The sequence below is a fragment of the Cervus canadensis genome, chromosome 20, assembly GCF_019320065.1.
Source record: "Cervus canadensis isolate Bull #8, Minnesota chromosome 20, ASM1932006v1, whole genome shotgun sequence".
Lineage (NCBI taxonomy): Eukaryota > Metazoa > Chordata > Mammalia > Artiodactyla > Cervidae > Cervus > Cervus canadensis.
In genome coordinates this window covers 1,764,242-1,782,988 of record NC_057405.1, presented here as the reverse complement: position 1 = coordinate 1,782,988, position 18,747 = coordinate 1,764,242, and the positions used below count along the sequence as shown (strand labels likewise).

At 41.3% G+C, this 18,747-nt stretch overlaps 1 protein-coding gene across 7 annotated transcripts in view; it reads right to left on the bottom strand.

Annotated features, from left to right (window-relative positions):
• Positions 1-18,747, bottom strand: part of ORC3 (origin recognition complex subunit 3) — a 65,382-nt gene that overhangs the window by 10,049 nt on the left and 36,586 nt on the right. For all 7 annotated transcript variants that reach the window (XM_043438993.1, XM_043438991.1, XM_043438992.1 and 4 more), the window contains 3 exons: positions 14,897-15,013; positions 14,038-14,117; positions 1,016-1,149 (listed from right to left, as the gene is read on the bottom strand). In XM_043438993.1, the coding sequence (XP_043294928.1) occupies positions 1,016-1,149; positions 14,038-14,117; positions 14,897-15,013 (331 nt within the window). The remainder of the gene's footprint in view (positions 1-1,015; positions 1,150-14,037; positions 14,118-14,896; positions 15,014-18,747) is intronic.

Genomic DNA, 18,747 nt, shown 5'->3' with positions numbered 1-18,747 from the left:
CAACTTCCACTGGCTCAGCAAAAGCTGTTTCCTAAATCCAAAGGCTTTAAAGACAAAGGAACACTTGCCAAACACAGGAAAAATTGATAGAGACATTCTAAGTGAAATGTTTTCACCATGCCATGTCCAATCTATGTGCTTATATGTACCAGGTTGCCTCTTTTCCCGAGGCTCCACTAAAATTTCCCTAAATAGGGGAAAATAAGAAGGGCACAGTCATTTTGTTTTACCAAAGGAGTACCATACCTCAGTGCTAGAAAGGGAGCAAGGGGAGAGCCCACGAAAAGTTAAACATCAGTATCAACCCACGGAGCCCCCTCAGAACAAAGAAGTCCTGGCCATCAGGGCACAGACAGGCCGCCGGCACGTGCGCGGGCACTCCGGCATCCGGCAGACACCAGCTCCTGCGCCGATCACGAAAGACGAAGGCAGCTGTGGGTCAACACTGAGGAACGCCAGGCGGCTGCAATTCACTGAGGGCTGAGAGATCCAAGCTTTGCAAATCTGATTAAAGCAAACCTCAAGCATATTGTGGTAATCAGCATACCAATGAGCCTCACTGCTGGGAAAGCAGTTCACAGCTATTAATTTTCAGGCTTACAAATAATTTATGCACTGTTTTTGAAATCTATAAAGAACCTGATGAAATGCTTAAGAAACAACATCTAAAAGGAGTTCTTAATTATGATGCCCTGCTACTCCCTCCAATCTTTTTGATTTCTTTTTGCTGCCTTTTTTTTTTTTTAAAGATAAGTCCTCCAAACTGTCCATCTGGAGAAAGTAATATTTTTTCCTGACCATTTGATAGTTTTCATTGTTTTAACCCAAGCTGGAAGAGAACCATTTGGCCTAGTTGTGGTTGTCAAAGATGTGCTATTCTGAGGCTTGGTATACTGACTGATCAAAAACTCATTATCTCTTCATCTCTCAGCACATCAAAACACGGGGTTTTCCATGTTATTCTAGTCAAATGACTGTCATAGCCAGTAGAATTGGCAAGATATTATATTCTCACCATCAAGGCTCTGAAACTGGGCCAGGAACTCCTCTATTTTCTTTGCTGTGTTGCCAAGCTCCTTTGCAGAAGATGACTGAAAAACCTTCAAACAGTTCTGAAGCATGGCCATCAGCTCATCCTTGGCCAACAACCTAGAACAGAATCAGTGGCAAGGAATGTAATGCAACTGAAAAGTCAATATACTTAAAAAACAGCGCTTACATAGTAAATGTCTCGCTCAGAAGAAGACAGTATAAAATCCTTTATTTGTAGCTACCAACTATTTTTGGAGAGATTTCCCTCAATGGATGTGATATTCACAAGTATTGAGAAGTACTCAGAAGAGTTCTCATGATGAAGCTCAACTTGGAAAATTTACAAAGATCTGGGTCCATAGCCCGGCTCTGGCACTTGCTATTTGGTAATACAGAACATGTTGCTAAACATCTTTGATCCTTGGCTTCCTTGTCTCTAAAATGGAAACAGGAACTCACAAATTTCACAAGTGAGATGGAGCCTTAGGAATTCAATCAGAAGGCGCGTCTGAAGACTAGCATAGTGCTTACTTATCACACAGCAGGCACTGGAAGGTGGTCTTCCTTGCCTTCAGATCTAAATGTAAATTAAGAGACAAGAAACGGCCACTGAGGACATAACAGCACATGCTGAATGAAAGCTCGTTTGAAATGACCAAAAAGTGTATCAATGATTTCCTTATTACCAATTTGGCTAGGCTTTATATCTTCTATGAGCTTTATTAACACCAGTCAGTAAATCCACTGAACTTTAAACTGGTAGGCAATTGTGTTTATTCTATGGCACAGGTGGAACGATTGTGCAACTCCTTCCAGGCCACAGAGAAAACCTTTGTTAGAAACAGAGAAGGGTGAGAATTCGCCTGCCAGTTCAGGGGACACAGGTTCGAGCCCCGGCCTGGGGAGACCGCACCTGCCATGGAGCAGCTAGAGCCTGCGCTGCTGAGCCCGCCCCCCAGAGCCCCTGGGCTGCAGCCGCGGAGGCCCGCGTCTCAGAGCCCGTGCAGCACAGCAGAGAAGCGTCCACTCACCACACCTGGAGAAAGCCTGTGCACAACAATGAAGACCCGGCACAACCAGAAGAATTAAAATAAAATGAAAAAATTTTAAAAGGAAACAGAGAAGAAACACATACTCTACAGTTAAGATCCTGTTTTCAGGGTCATTACTTAGAGGATCTCTCCCTTAAGAGCATAGTAACAGGACAGTGATTACAAGTTCTTAAATTAATCAGGGAAAAACAGCCAAATTCAGAATCTGGGTGATTCTGTAAAAACTATCTTATGTTTGATATTTTCAAGATAAAAATTAATTTTTCAAAATAAAAATTTAATATTACTAAGTTAGAGAAAAATAAAGCTAAGTAGACTATGATTACCTGGAAATTAAGCTGATCACTTCAACTAGAATTTAAACCCAAACCAAAAAAAAAAAACCCACCACAAAGACCCTAAAACAAAAACAAATGAAGAAAATAACCAATAAATGTAGAAATGAGAGCGGTGGACAAAAAGTAAACTTTGAAAATCTCTTTGTCATTCTACAGCAATGAAATAATTATCCAAAGTGTAATCTTTATCTGTGAATGAAAGGCAGTTAACAGGTCAAAGAAAACCAAGCCAACACATTAAAATCTTGATTACATTGGAGATTATTTAAAACTTCTGGCTCCCTATTGTCCAGACAGAATCAAACTATGAAGAGAAGAGAGCTAACTCAAAGTCAGACACACCTGAACCATCTGTCACCCCCGACCTTTAGCCTCACTCAGACCGATGAGACTCAGGCAAGAGCCACACCGCCAGGCTCCAGCGAATCACAGGCACGGGCTTGCTGGCAGGGCTGAGGAAACGCTGGGGGAGGTCGAGCCCAAACCAGCAGCCCCTGAGGACTGCCCAGCTTCCCAGGTCACAGGCAGCCACGCCTCTTATCCCTGGGCAGCGGACAAAACTGAATATTGAGAAGGGTGAAGCCTATTATTCATCTTCAGGATGCAGGAAAAAATGGCATCATGTCATATAATTTTGAAATCAAACTTTACTAGCCGTAATTTTTAATATGACCTTTGATTGGAAAGGGTGGCTCTTTCATCTCAGGTATAGAAGACTTCTAGAGATTCAGATACTTATTACTCTTTTTATTCTTTGCCAAAGACTATGTTCCTATTGTTTCCAGAGTAAGAAATGACCTTACCCTTTCTTAAGTATTCCCAGGTTTGATATAAAATAAGACCTGAAGTAACACTGATTAGAGCTAGCAATGTGATCAATCCAATAAAATCATTAATTAAAAATTTTCAATTCAATTATTTACATAAAATGAACCAACAAAGATACCTGCTATCATCACTACTCTTCAACATCATTCTAGAATCTATTCTACAATGAATTAAGAAAAAAGAAGCAAGTAGTACGAATATAAGCAAGGAAGATGAAATTTATTATTTGCACATGATATGACTGTAAGGTTTTGAACTGTGTGTTGGAGAAGACTCTTGAGAGTCCCTTGGACTGCAAGGACATCCAACCAGTCCATCCTAAAGGAAATCAGTCCTGGGTGTTCATTGGAAGGACTGACGCTGAAGCTGAAACTCCAATACTTTGGCCACCTCATGCGAAGAGTTGACTCATTGGAAAAGACCCTGATGCTGGGAGGGATTGGGGGCAGGAGGAGAAGGGGACGACAGAGGATGAGATGGCTGGATGGCATCACCGACTCGATGGACATGAGTTTGAGTAAACTCCGGGAGTTGGTGACGGACAGGGAGGCCTGGCGTGCTGCGATTCATGGGGTCGCAAAGAGTCGGACATGACTGAGCGACTGAACTGAACTGACTGTAAGGTTAGAAAGTCTAAGAAAGCTACAAAAGTATTAAAGCATATAGAAGGGTGTTTGGATATAAGGTAAATACATATATGTGTGTATATATACACACACACTAATATCTTACACGTGAAAGTGAAAGTCCCTCAGTCGTGTCTGAATCTTTGCGATCCCATGGACTAAACAGGCCATGGAATTCTCCAGGCCAGAATATTGGAGTGGGTAGCCGTTCCCTTCTCCAGGGAATCTTCCCAACCCAGGGATCAAACCCAGGTCTCCCACATTGCAGACCGATTCTTTAGCAGCTGAGCCACAAGGGAAGCCTAACTATGGAAAAAAAGAGCATATTCAAAATAGCAACAAAAACTATAGAATGTTATAACAAATGTGTAAGACATAGCAAAGTATGAAAACCCTGAATAGACATTTTCAGTTCCAACCTTCAATACTGTAAATAAATAAATTCATTCCAAATTAATCCATATTTCAACACTTTCTGAAACAAAATTCCAGTGGGCATATTTTAAAAGCCTAAAGAAACATTCTAAAATCTATCTAGAAAAAAAAATTAATGTCCCTAAAACTGAGGAACAATGTTTGTACACTTGAGTATGTGTAGTGGGGCTACTAATATATCAAAAGGGATAGACTGCAGTGAATAAAATCAGACGGTACTTTGTACAGAAACAGACCAGCATGAAATCAGGGTCCAGAAAGAGAGGTATGCGTGAGAATCAGTACATGGCATAAAGGCAGCACTTCAAATCAGTGGGGAGGAGACGGGGAGTATTAGAAATAAGTAGCTTGAAAAAAACTGACCACTACCTCAGCATTGTTCAGAAGGAATAAAAATGTGAATGCAGTGTGAGAAGTGGGGAAAGAACTATTCCATCGATCATGAAACATTAGAAGGAAAAAAAAGCACTTTTTAAGTCTGATAATAATACCCAGCGTCAGCAAAGGTGTCTGTCTCAGACAGCTATCCGGGGCAGGTGTGCTTTAATACAGTTGTGTTTGTATTCTGGACTCAAAGAGTGAGCGTGTGCACTCTGTGAAAATAGTTACACTGATGTGCAGACGCGAACTCACCCTCGGTGATAACTGTGTGTAACAACAGACCATTATAAACAACCTGAACATACAGCAAACAAGGGACTGATAACACCAAGTCTACACTGTCAAAACAAGAGACACTGTGTATCAGTGGTGAACAGTGACGTAACGCAAGTGATGACAGCTAATATTTCTAAGCACACACGTATACACCAGGTATCATTTGATCTCCACAACACTGTATGATACAGATACTATTATTATTATCATGTTAAGAAATGAGAAAACAGAGGCACAGAAAACTTAGGCAACTTGTCCAGAGTCTGGTAACTGGCAAGCTGGGATCTGAACCTAGTCTGGCTTGGTATCTATGCTTTGACCAATGACATTACCAAAGCACCTTAAGTAGAATATTAGGTGCAAAACAAGTAACTACCAAGACAAAAACAAACCAGACAAATCCAAAAGACAAAAAAAAAAAAGAAAAATCCAAGCTGCGGAACACTGTAGATAGTATGATTTAACATGTTTGTACCAGGAAAAATCAGGAAGTACAAACTGCCAACAGTGAACGGCTGGCTCTCAGAGTTCTGTAACACAAGCACTAATGTCAGAAAAGCAGTGTTATGTTCTCGTTTAAATTACTTGCCACAAAATCGGAAGGCAAGAACAAGAAGCAGGAGGTGAAATCAGAGAGAGGGAATGGGGGGCTAGATCATGCAGGGTCACTGTATAGACTGCGGTTTTACTGAGTGAAAATGGGAGTTTTGAGCAAAGGAGTGACATTATCTGACTATATCTCATCTCATGTCATCTCATTTCGTTTTCTTGCCACACCATGCCACCTGCAGGATCTTAGCTCCCTGACCAGGGACTGAGCCCAGGCCCTGACACTCTAAGTACAGAACCCTAACTCCTGGACTGCCAGGGAATCTCTTTATCTGGCACATTTTAAAAGGATTATTCTGACTTTCATTTTGAGAAAAGCCTGGAAGGGAGCATGCACTGACGCAAGAAGTCAGTCAGGAGGTGATGGCAATAATCCACATGAGAGACGATAGTGACTTGGACCATGGCGGTACCAATGGGAAAGGTGTTAAGAAGAGGTTTGGTTCTTGAAATATTTTCAAGGCAGAATGCAAGTTTTTGGCTTTGAAAAATCGGAAGGATAGAAAGAATGAAGGAAGATTCTAGGTTTCAGGAGAAAATCAGGCATTCAGTTCTAAACATGCTAATTCTGAGATATATACAGATATCCAAGTGGAGATGTAAACAGGTAGATGGACCTAAGAGTCTGACACTCAGGAGAAAAGTGTAGGCTTTCGATTAAGCCCTGAGGGACCGCGATGTTAGAATGTCAGGGAGAAGAGAAATCACCAAAGAGGACTGAGGTGGGGAGCATGCACTGAAGTATGCGGAAAACCAAAAGAATCCAGGCTCTAGAAAGTCATTAACGGAGGAGTGACGAACTGTGTTAGATGGTGATAATAGGTTAATGCAAATGAAGACTGAGATTCAGAAACATGAGGGTCACTAGTGACCTTGACCGAAAGAGTGCAAAAACCAAATCAGCTACGGAGAGACTGGAGAGAAACTGGAGACAGTGTGATACGCTTCAAATTGTTGTGAATTCCATCTAGCACTTGCTTTCAAAGAAACAGAATAAAATTGAGAAGAAAACACTGTTGTCCTTACTTTATTTGTCGGGGGTGGGTGCCAGGACTCCTGCAGATACAAAAATCTGAGGACGCTGGGATCCCTTATATTATACGGCACTGTATTTGCGTATCTCCTACACATATCCTCCCAGACACTTTAAATTATCTCTAGATTACTTACAGAATCTAATACAATATAAATGCTATGCACATAGCTGCAAATACAATATGAATACAAAGTAAATAGCTGCCAGTGCATAGTAAACTCACATGCATTCCCCCCCCCCTCACTTTTTGGAACTTTTTAGAATTTTTAAAAATATTTTCAACCTGTGGCTGCTTGAATCCACGGGTGTGGAACCTGCAGGTATGGAGGACAAACTGCATCAAAACTTAAAAGTTTGAAAGTCAGCACACCAGACCACTTTGAAGTAGGGGTCCCCAGCCTCCAAGATCTAATGTCTGATGATCTGAGGTGTAATACTAAGAGAAATAAATTGCACAATAAATGCAATGTGCTTGAATCATCCTGAAACCACCCCCTCAACCCAACCCTGGATCTGTGGAAAAGTGGGCTGCCACAAAACTGATCTCTGGTGGGAACATAGGCTGGGGACCGCCACTTTAAAGAGAGAGGAAACGGTGCGTCTGAGACAGGTCTCATCAGTGCTGAGAAGGCTGTTCTGTCCTGAACCAACTTGGTTCAGTGATTGTATCACTTTTGGGTAAATGGGTCAAAAAAGGCTTTGTGGTACTTAATGTGTTAAAAGTTCTATAGCTTGTTATTAAAAAAAAAAAAAGTTTCCTAAACTAAGACAGAGAATTATTTAGCAATCATTAAGAGCAATCACCCTGAAGAGCAATGAGTGTTCTGCTTCATCATGCAGAAAGGCAATAATTTCCGGTTAAGTACTGATTATGTAAACGTCTGATTGAGAACAGGCTAGAGGAGAAACTGGTCAATCCATGGCTAATGCAAACATCTTCTGAATAATGAGTTCTCAAGTTCTAGACAGACACCACCAGCACAGCTTTGAAAAATATTCAAATATTCTAGATTCAAACCTGCAAGTACTTCAACAAAGACTAGAAGAAAGCAAAACGAAAAGGCTTGCCAAAAACACACTCACAGAGACTGTCTTCTTCCAGACAACACAGCAAAGCAATTACATATGATCGTAACAAGTCAAAGAGAAACCAAAATTGCCTAATTCCTTCTAAGCCTTGATATTTCATATTAGAGGCCACTTCCTCCAAGAAACAGAGGGTAACTGTCCAGTCTATTAGTTCCTTAGCACACTAGACCTTACCCAACACAGGCCTTGTTATCCTGTATTGTACCTGTCTGTCTACTTATCCACCTTAATCTTCCCTACTCAGCCAAGATTCAGCATGGGTAAGGACCAGGGTCATCACTTTCAACAGGTCTAGTGACTCCACATCCCGAATAGTAAAAAAAAAAACATTTTTTTGAATGGGTGAACAAGACAGTGGCCATGCAGTGAAAAAGAATTTCACGACCTCAGGTGAAGAATTTCTCTATTTTCAAACTGGCTCCTGGAGGGAGCACCTTGAAGCCACGGCCCTTTGTGGAGCACCATGCTCTTTGTGGCTCAGATGGTAAAAAATCTGCCTGCAGTGCAACAGACCCAGGTTTGATCCCTGGGTCAGGAAGATCCCCTAGAGAAAAGAATGGCAACCCACTCCAGTATTCTTGCCTGAAGAATCCCACGCACAGAGGAGCCTGGCAGGTTATAGTCCATGGGGTGGCAAAGTCAGACACGACTGAGCAACCAACACTTTCACGCTTTTTGTACCATGTCAAAATGAGTCAATGCTACCATATGGTTAGAAACACTTTAGCAAGATAAAACACGTAAATATTTTTACTGATGCACTACAAAAGTATAACCCTGAGATCAGAAGAAGGAAAGCTTTCAAACAGTTTGATTAGCTACTTCTGATTTTTTTTAATTATTTCTAAGCTACCCATTCCTTCTACTAGCAGAAAAGTGGTAGTAGGCACTAAATGTTTAATAAAGAAAAACTTAAAAATCAAATGCAGATCTTTCTTCTATCTGTTGAGATAAAAACCACAGCTCACTATGAGCAGCAGAATACCTTGGTCTAGTTTTGGAACCAATTTGACACCAACTGCCTAAAAAAGCCATCCAGCTTCTTTTCCAGCTTCATTTCTTCCCTCAATCTTTTTGTATTCCTTTCTTATTCTCCATAATTATTTAGAAGCACATTTCTCAAAGTGTGGCCCCTGGACCACCTGTCCAAATGTTGTAAAGTGCTTCTTAAATTGATTTCTGCTGACCATTACACCCAAGTTTCCAGCAGTCATGTTCAGAATCTTTGGGGGGAGGGCAGAAATTTGTATGTTTAATGCTTCAGCGGATGCTTACATACACTAAAGCCACTCAGCATCTTTTGCTTTAAAATGAGCTTCAACAATTCAGCCATTTGTCTGAATTTAGCAGCAGCCCACAGAAAACTGTGAAGGGCTTGATACGACGCAAATTGAGGATTAGCAATGCCTGTTATAAAGAAATCATATTTTAGTGCTGCAGTCTCAGAGAGCTTCTGCATGGATAAATCTTGATCATGAGAAGTTAGATTATTATTATTTGGGAAGTGCCTCACAGACTGTGGAGTTCTGCCATTTTTCATAACAAGATCTTCAAATATTATCAAAAGTTAACCTGCAAAGTCAGGAAATAATGCATTATTTAGATTCTAAACCTCTAGTCTCTTTGAACTAAGCTAAAGTGATCAAATGTCAATATTATTACTTCAGTCATTTTTTTTTTTTAAACTCAATGAAAGCTGAGCTGACCTGCTAATATATTACTGTTTAATTCAAAGCCTTATTCAGAAATTAAAATAATCTCTTTCAGCCTTAAGTAAATTCTTCAGCTATCAATGAACTTGAATTTAAAAATCTGTTTCTGTAGCAAACTCATAAGGTTCCACTTGGGACACCCAGACTAGACACTGTGGCTCCATTCATTAAAGACGTCTGCACACTGTGCCAACATGTCCTCAGGATGGAGTGTGGGCTGAGTCCACAGGAGCCTGCTCTGCTGGCTCATCTTAAAACTTGGGGTGCCCTCTCAACACGGACTCCTGGCCACAAACCCGTATAAATTTCCGTTTGTGCCACCACTCGAATAACTGGAATAGGGCTGAAAACCTGACTGAACGTGGAAGATCTGGAGTTAAATCCCAGCTCTGCCAGCTGCAGAAAAGCCCCTCACTGCTTCCGGCTTTGGTTTCCTTACTGGAGAAAAACAACGTGGTGGCTCGAGATGAGCGATTCTCGGTTGATGCTGGAGGGGCCGAGGGACAGCAGATTCTCCTGAGAAGGGGCCCAGCCTGAGAACCACGGCTGCGGGCCCACTGGCGCTGCGGGCGCAGGGCAGCGCGCCTCCATCCAGCTGAGCCGTCAGCGGCCCAGAAGTGGAGGCCTTCATGATTTATGTCAACCCTTCAAATCTTACCACTGAGGCATGATTTTTCAAATTTTAAAAGTCTGAAAAATTCTTGGTCTAGGGTTTGATATTTAGGTGGCTGTCTAGAAATTCCCTCCAATAGAAAGCTAAAATGTTCCTCTTAACGTCTTTCACAGCTGACCAGAAAAACACACTCACCTAGCTCACTGCTCAGTTAGCATAACTTTTTTTTTTTACCACTTTCTGTTCCCAAGCAGTGTTTTAACTTAAATATATCCTTTTATAATGACACATGGTTGAGTGAAAATTAACCAACTCATATCCTGTGTAGGAATGTGGTCTTCAGGCTCCAAGAGTTGACTGACAGAGGAAAGGTTAGACATGCAGAACCACTGCACTCATGTCAGATTATGACAAATTATAAATGCATGCTATCCAAACATCAATGTCTGTTATATACATTTAAAAATAACGGTGATAAAAAAAATTCTAGAGGTCTTTTTCGACTTATGAACAGTTGACATTTTCAACATTCTTTTAAGTTCCTTGTAAATATCTTTTAATTGAAATATAATTGACATATAACGTTACAGGTATACAACATGATTCAATATATGTATATACTGTGACATGATCACCACAATAAATCTGGTTAACATCTGTCATCTCACATAGTTTCTCTTAGCAACTCTCAAATATACAATACAGTATTATTGACAGTAACCATGCTGTACATTACAATCCTAAGGTTCCTTTATAACTGGAAGTTTGTGCCAATTCTGACCACCCCCTACCCCTGGCAACCATCAGTTTGCTCTCTGATCTGTAAGCTCGGTGTTAAGGCAGCGTTCCCTTCTTTTTATTTCTGAATCACACACACAGACACACACACGCACTCATCCGCTACCCACTCATCCATCGATGGACACTGAGGTTGACTCTATGCCTTGGCTATTATAGACAATGTTGTGGTAAACACGGTGCTGGTATCCTTTCGAGTTCTCACTTTCATCTCCTCCTGATAAACACCCAGGGGTGGAAATGCTGCGTCATAAAGCAGCTCTATTTTTAACTTTTTTGCGGAATCTCCACTCTGTCTTCCATAGTGGCTGCACAATTTACATTCCGACCAACAGGGAAGAAGGGTTCCCTTTTCTTCACACCCTCACCAATACTTCTTATTTCTTGTCTTTTTGATGACAGTCATTCTCATGGGTGATATCTTAATTGTGGTTTTGATTTGCATTTCCTTGATGATTAGTGATGTTTAGCACTTTTTCATGTACCTGTTGGCCATCTGTATGTCCTTTTAGAAAAATGGCTACTCATACCCTCTGCCCGTTTTCTACTCAGATTTTTTTCTATTGAGCTGTGTGAGTTCTCTATATGTTTTAGATACTAACCCTCCTCAGATGTATGCCTCACAAACACCTTCCCCATCTGCAGGCGCCTTTTCATCTTGCTGACGGCTCCCTGTGCAGAAGCCTTTTAGTTTAAGACAATCCCACTCCTGTGTCTTTGCTTTTGGTGTCAAAGCCAAAACACCATTGCCAAGACCAATGTCAAGGCGCTCATTGCTTATGTTTTCTTCTAGTCTTATGGTTTTAACTCTGTGCTTGTCTTTAATCCATTTTGAGTTCATTAGTGGTCCAGTTTTTCCAATTCCATTTGCTGATGGCTGTTCTTGCCCCATTGTATATTTTTGTCCCCTGTGTCATAAATTAGCTGCCCATGTAGGCATGAGTTTATTTCTGGGTTCTCTATTCTGCCCCATTCATCTATGTCTGTTTTCACACCAATATCACACTGTTTTGATTACTACAACTTTGTAATATACACTGAAATCAAGAAGAATGTCTCCACCTATGTTCTTCCTCAAAACTGTTTTGGTTCTTTAGGGTCTTTTGCAGTTCCACACAAATGTTAGGAATTTTATACTTTTTAATGGTCACAAAATATTTCATCAAGTAGACCTATGGTTATTTAAACATGTCAGCTTCCAGATAAAAGGGATTTTTTAAGAGAAATACTGCCATTCAAGTAACTCTAAACAAAAAGTTCAAATTGGAAATGTTACTAGACTATGTTTCTAATAGTACTACAGTTCTTCTTTCCAAAGAAACATTCAGTGATCATTTTTAACTTATTTTCTCTTATGACTTCAATTATTTGAAGACAGGAGACAAGAATGTCTGGTTTCCTAAATTCAGATGTTTCCTATTTAGAATGACTAAACTGACAAGTGTCCCTGATTTTTTGTTGACATCTAATCTATACAAAGGGGAAGAGAAGAATTCCAGTTTAAAGGGTGGCAGATTTCTTTCTCTCTGGTAGGTCCCAGATTCTTGCCTGCCCTTGCTGTAACTGCTGTATTTATCTTTAGTTTTTAATATTCATGTTTCTGACCTCAGATTAGCAATATGACTGAAACGTTGCTTTCTATTCATTGGTTCTGCTTTACTCAGATCCCCAAATCCCTATTTTAGACCTGAGCAAAGAAAAGTGGAATGTATAAAAGTTTTAAAGTCAGATCTGAATTAGAATCCTAGTTCCATCAAACAGCTATAAGATCTCAGGAAAATTACTTAAACCCTATCTGTGCTTTAGCTTCACCTGCTATCAAGTGTGGCTAACGGCATCTCCCACAGAGGTGCACCTGGGCACTCGACTGGAAAATGCACCCGCAGTGCCTGACAGAGCGGGACCTCACGGCCTCTGACTGGCGCTGTCCCACAGTGCATCCCACAGCGACCACTGTTTGCAGCTCCTTACCCTCACTTAGAACGGGCATTCTGGATCCCTGGCCCTCACTGACAAATAAATCTATGAATTTACAAATACCCAACTGGAAAAGGAGGGCAATTACTGATCATGAGGTTAAAGAGGAAACCCAGCAAGAATCAACTGGGTGCTTGAGATAAGTGTGCCGACCTGAACAGAAAACCAAAGAAAGCTCAGGAACATTCCAGTTGAAGTATATAAATATACGGAAATCTCTTATTGGCATTTAAAGAAAATGAAATAAAACATAGCTTTTCAGTGGCAATCTAGTTTCCATGGGGAGTTATTTTTCCAGATAGCATAAAATTAGTTTCCTATCTTAAGCTGCACCTGCTGGATCACTAACACTTGCATTATTAAGTCTCGGGACTTGAACGTGCTCTCGATGTGAATTTTCCTCCCACTGTGCCCATCTGTTCTTTTCTTGTGGACCCAGGGGAAGCCAAGGCTTGGTAAATATTCAGTTCTTAGACTTCTTTACGATATTTTCATATGAACATTTATATCCACTGAGGAAAATTATAAGACTGTGTGCAAAAACAACTCACACTTGGATTCCCTTCTCTCACTACCCAAGTGGTCATTATTTTTATGAAAGACTAAGAAGTCACCATACACATAAGGCGTAAAGACAAGGAAAACAAATAATTATAACTTTAAAAGATAAACTTGTCAGGAATAAGTGATCTTTGATATCTGATAATAGCACCAAGATACCTTATTTATTCATATAATCCTAGAAAAAATTCATGGCTTGGCCAATGTTAATGCTGACAGAGCCAGCTCAGGCTGGGGAAGGCATCGAGACCACCACCCGGTGGCAGCCACCCTTCACAGGACGCACCTCACTCAGTGATGCTGCTCCGCAACCCAACCAGACTGGGGCCATGTGAGCGTGCCTGCCGTGACTACCTTCCCTATCATGACGGCAAGCTGGCTGGACTGAAATGATCAATACCAAGGTTCTCCCTGTGTGCTATCAACAATTCAGAAAGCAAACACTGATTTCACTTAAAAAATCCAAAGTTCAGAAACAAGGTAAAACTAGCAAAGAAATGGATGGTCTCTACATTAAAAACACTATATAAACTACAAACATAAAATTCAAGATATATACAAATATTAGTTACAACGTGGCTACTTATGAAACTCCTTGGCAGGCAGAGTTCTGGAAGCAGGTGTTATTTATTGGCAGGCTTAGAGTAGATAAAAAAGGAAAAAAACCACACTACCTCAGCAGCTGCAAGACTGATGCATACTCCTCTGAATCCCATATGTTCTTTTCTAAACACATGCAGTACAGCTCTCTGATCTGGAAGTGAACAGCACACTTGTGAGGGACCAAAAACGATCTACTAAGTTTGCACATTACTAGTTTGTAAAAATCATAAATGAGCGGGTCAAAGAAAATTTTTCATTCACATGAAAGCAAAATGAGATCATATTGGGAATGGCTGATGTCACTGGTCACTCTGCAATAAGAAAATTATTAAAACAATGATGTGATTACTAAAAAGAAGGTTTAATGGCAGAAAATAAGTCATTCTTACATGTTATATTTGTTCTGTAACCCTCCGAGTTAAGGATGCAAAGATTTAGGAATACAGAATTCTTCCATTGCATCCACTCTAAAGATGGTTCACAGGTTTATGTTATGACCCAAAGGCCAGTAGGGCATAATTCTGCAAGAAGCAAAAGTACTACTTTCCTTTAGTTCTGGGTATAATGCAAGGTTAACCATTAGGCGGTCTCAAACAGATTCCTTTTTTCATTTCACTGAAGTGGAGGATCAGCTCTCTCAGTGTAAGTGACAAAGTATTAAAGAAAATAAATTAAGGTGACTTGGCACAAGCACCCTGGAGGGAAAGAACTGCCGCCTGGATTCACATGGCTGTTTCTGGTTGTGGCCCTCAGAACAGAACACAGTTTCAATCACCAGTAACGTGCACAGCTGGGATGGGTTTAGACTGTGCACACACTGCAAGATGTGGATCCGTTGCAAATTCTGAGGCCTGAATGCTACTAAACTCAAAGGGAAAAACCAGTAATATTCCTGCATCAGAGATTCCAAATGAGTTAAGTTCTGGTTACCTGTCGCCCCAATGGGTACTTGGGAAGAGAAGAAGTAAAGTGATGAAGACATCTCAAAACCAGGAAGTACTTCGTGTGGTAAACATGCAGGTTTTCTAGTAATGACTGTGTTTCCTCCTAAAAAATTCATTACAAATATGTAAGCCAGCAATTAGCAGAATAATAAAGTCTAATTTCCAGAAAACTGATGAGACAAGATTCAGAATTACAAATTAACCTTAAGTCTGAGAATTCATCATGCACACAAAATCTAGGTTAACAGTTGGATACTCTTTATTTAGTATCAAGTCTGGTGATATTTTACACATACCAAAACTAAATTAATTTTGTAACTAATTTCCTCTTGTCTAAAGCACTGCCACAAAGACTTGGCCCCTCAGAAACACACGTGTGCAAACGAGCACCTGCTGGGCGCTTGCCCACGTCCGTCACCTGGAGTGTCACAGCAAGGGGTGGCCACCGTCCCCCAGCTTCAGGGGCGTGAGGGGGTGAGGGGATCACCAGAGCCCCCAGTGCCAACGTAACTAACGGCCACTGCGGTTCCATGATGGTTTAAGCCACCCACGCAGCATTACAGGAGCTCAGTCCCCTGACCTGGAGCCAGCCCATGCCCCCAGCACTGGCAGCAGAGTCTCAACCACGCGACTCCCAGAGGAGCCCCCGCTGCTTTCCCCACGGTCCTACGGAAGCTGTGCTGAGAGGGAAGGAGAGAGTGCAGTAGCGACACCGCGGGTGACCACGCTGCATCTCTGCTTTCTCGGTGGGCATCTCCAAAACTCGGTTTGTTCACTTTACCGACTAAGCAGGTGAAACTGAAAATTAGAACCCTGAAGCCAACAGCTTTGTAACTTAGAATCCAAGAAGTGTGATTCGGGAGGCAGTCTTAAGAAACCTATGGGACGACCAATCTCACAGATCAGTTTCAAAAGGCTTTTCTTTGGAGGGGTGATGGTTGGGAGAGTTTTCTAGAACTTTCTGAAGTGTTTTAAAAGGGATTTTAAAATACTACACCCTATCATGCATTTTTCATGCTTCAAATCCTTTTATCACTTATTTCTGTAACATTTTCTTAAGACGATTACGATCTGTGGTACCATCTTCAAATTTTTTCCTCCAATAAGAAGTCAAATAAAAAACCTTAAGTACTGAGCTGTCTTTTTTCCTGCAATACCCTGCAGATACCCAAGATTTCAGTGGTCAACCACGCAGAAAATAACTCTCCAGACATCAACGTGCTGTGTTTAGTCACTCAGTCGTGTCCAACTCTTTCCAAGCCCACAGACTGTAGCCTGCCAGGTTCCTCTGTCCCTGGGGGTTCTCCAGACAATACTGGAGTGGGTTGCCATGCCCTCCACCAGGGGATCTTCCCGACCCAGGAATTGAACCCGGGTTTCCAGCACTGCAGAAGGATTCTTTACCTGCTGTGCTACCCGGAAAGCCCCCAGATATTAATACACTCAAACAAATCTAAGCTATCTAATCCAACAAGTCTGATACACTTTCCTGAACTCTAACTTACCTAGAAATCAATTCCTTGGTCAGCAACCTGAGTCATTACTTGAAAGCACACGGCAAATGAAAGAAAAGCTCTTAGTAGCAAAGTTTTTTCCTGCCAGTATTTGAGTTAGGGGGTAATTTCAAAAATCTACGTCTTCTATCATAACGAAGGGTATTTTAACTGCTACTGTCAGAGTACACGTAAGCTCTATTCTCACTATAAGCTGTAACATAGAGATGCATGGAGCCACTAATGGCTTGCCGTGATATGTGGGTACATAAGCTTGTAAACAGGGGCACTGTTCCAGAGAAGAAGGAATCTGTTACTGAATAATGACTGTGCTTGTACCACCTCTTACTTTTGCTTTGTGGGCTAACTATAAATACAAACAACTGGGTGATACAGTAGAAATGAACAACATCTTCACTAAATTTACTTGGATGTGGAGAGAAAAGAAATACTTGACACAGTATGGGCAATGTTCCACGTTCCAGGAATTAGATGCCCTGGAGTAAGTGGGAGAAGAAAGATACAAACATGTTTTCTCCCAGACAGTCTTAGTACCTTCACACTTTCCAGCGTGCATCACATCCCTGTGATGACTAGAATTCTAGCCTTGAAAAAACATTTTGTCTTCTTTTGTTTTCTTCCTATAACATGGCAGATATTTCATCTGAGGAAATGGAAGTTCTGATTCCAACACTGAAAATAAAACTGGCTACGCGGGACTAATCGGAAGATCTGTTATACCTCTCGAAGGGATTTTCAACAGTGATTCTGACCATCCAAAATCTCTGACTTAATGTACTGGCTTCAGAACCTAACTCCGTATAAGAAAGATTCCACTATTATTTATATCTGTGTGCTTATCAGAAAACATCACCAATGACTAATTTAGCTTTTTCATGTAACCTGTCCTCTAAGTTCTTTGTCTTACTGCGACAGCTATCTGCAAATGCCTTTATGTGTGCAGGGCAACAATTCCTAAAGCACTGTATTAACACGCTTTCATAAACTTCAGCCTGTAAGAGGTCCTGATGCAAGAGAGAATCTCCCTCTTAATACATTACAGCGGCATCACACCACGCTCGTGCACAGACACAGCCTGCTGAAATAGCTCTCCCGTTTGCTAGTCATTAAATTTTTCCTCTGCAATCTTTTCCATACCCTAGTCATAGCTGCCATTGTTTTATTTCATAACGGTGTTTGGATGGTCTTTTCAACAGAGATGCACTGCCTACAAATATTTATTGTTTCAAAGAAATGTTTTTTTCTGTTCTGAAAACATGAAGACCTCCTGGTCTCTACTGATCTTTGAGACAGACACAGGAAAACAGTGAGCTGCAGGAAAAACAGCAGAACCAGCCCCCTTGCTGCTCCCAAACATCCCACACAAGCTCCAGCCTCTCGTGCTTTCCACTCGCTGTGGCCCTGCTGAGAATTTTCTTCCTCTGGGTTCCTGTATGGGATGCTCTGTAACTTCCTCTTTACTCAAAACTCACCTTCCTGATGAGGCTCTTACTTAAAGTCTCCATTTCATTCCCAGGGCACACTGCCAGTATTGCCTTTCTCTCTCTCACTGTTTTCTTCTTAGCAATTACTACTCACAAAGATGTTTTACCGACTCACTTTGATAGCAGGTAAGCTCCACAAAGGCAGGGGGGTTGCTTGTTTTGTTCACTCTTGTACTAGATTAATACTTGGCCCACAGTAGGCATTCAAGAAGTATTTCTTGAATGAAGTAGTACGTGAATGAATGGAGGCCAACACGCAGTCTCTTTCCTCAGTAAGAGCAACTGCTGGAAAAAAAGACCGACCACTGTTGTCTTGCTGGATACGGGCCAGATTTAGTAGTTTTTCAAAAGAAGACAAAGTCTGAATTCATGATATAAAATTTCTCTATTTGTAAATGCTGGCTAAGATTAAAAAAACAAAACCACCATGGACCTAAAAAATCACAGTGATAGCCAGCTGTCAGCTGCCAGTCAATGTGTAATAAGTTCAGTTCAGTTCAGTCGCTCAGTCGTGTCCAACTCTTTGCAACCCCATGAACTGCAGCACGCCAGGCCTCCCTGTCCATCACCAACTCCCGGAGTCCACCCAAACCCATGTCCATTGAGTCAGTGATGCCATCCAACCATCTCATCCTCTGTCGTCCCCTTCTCCTCCCGCCTTCAATCTTTCCTGACATCAGGGTCTTTTCCAATGAGTCAGCTCTTCACATCAGGTGGCCAAAGTATTGGAGTTTCAGCTTCAGCATCAGTCCTTCCAATGAACACCCAGGACTGATCTCCTTTAGGATGGACTGGTTGGATCTCCTTGCAGTCCAAGGGACTCTCAAGAGTCTTCTCCA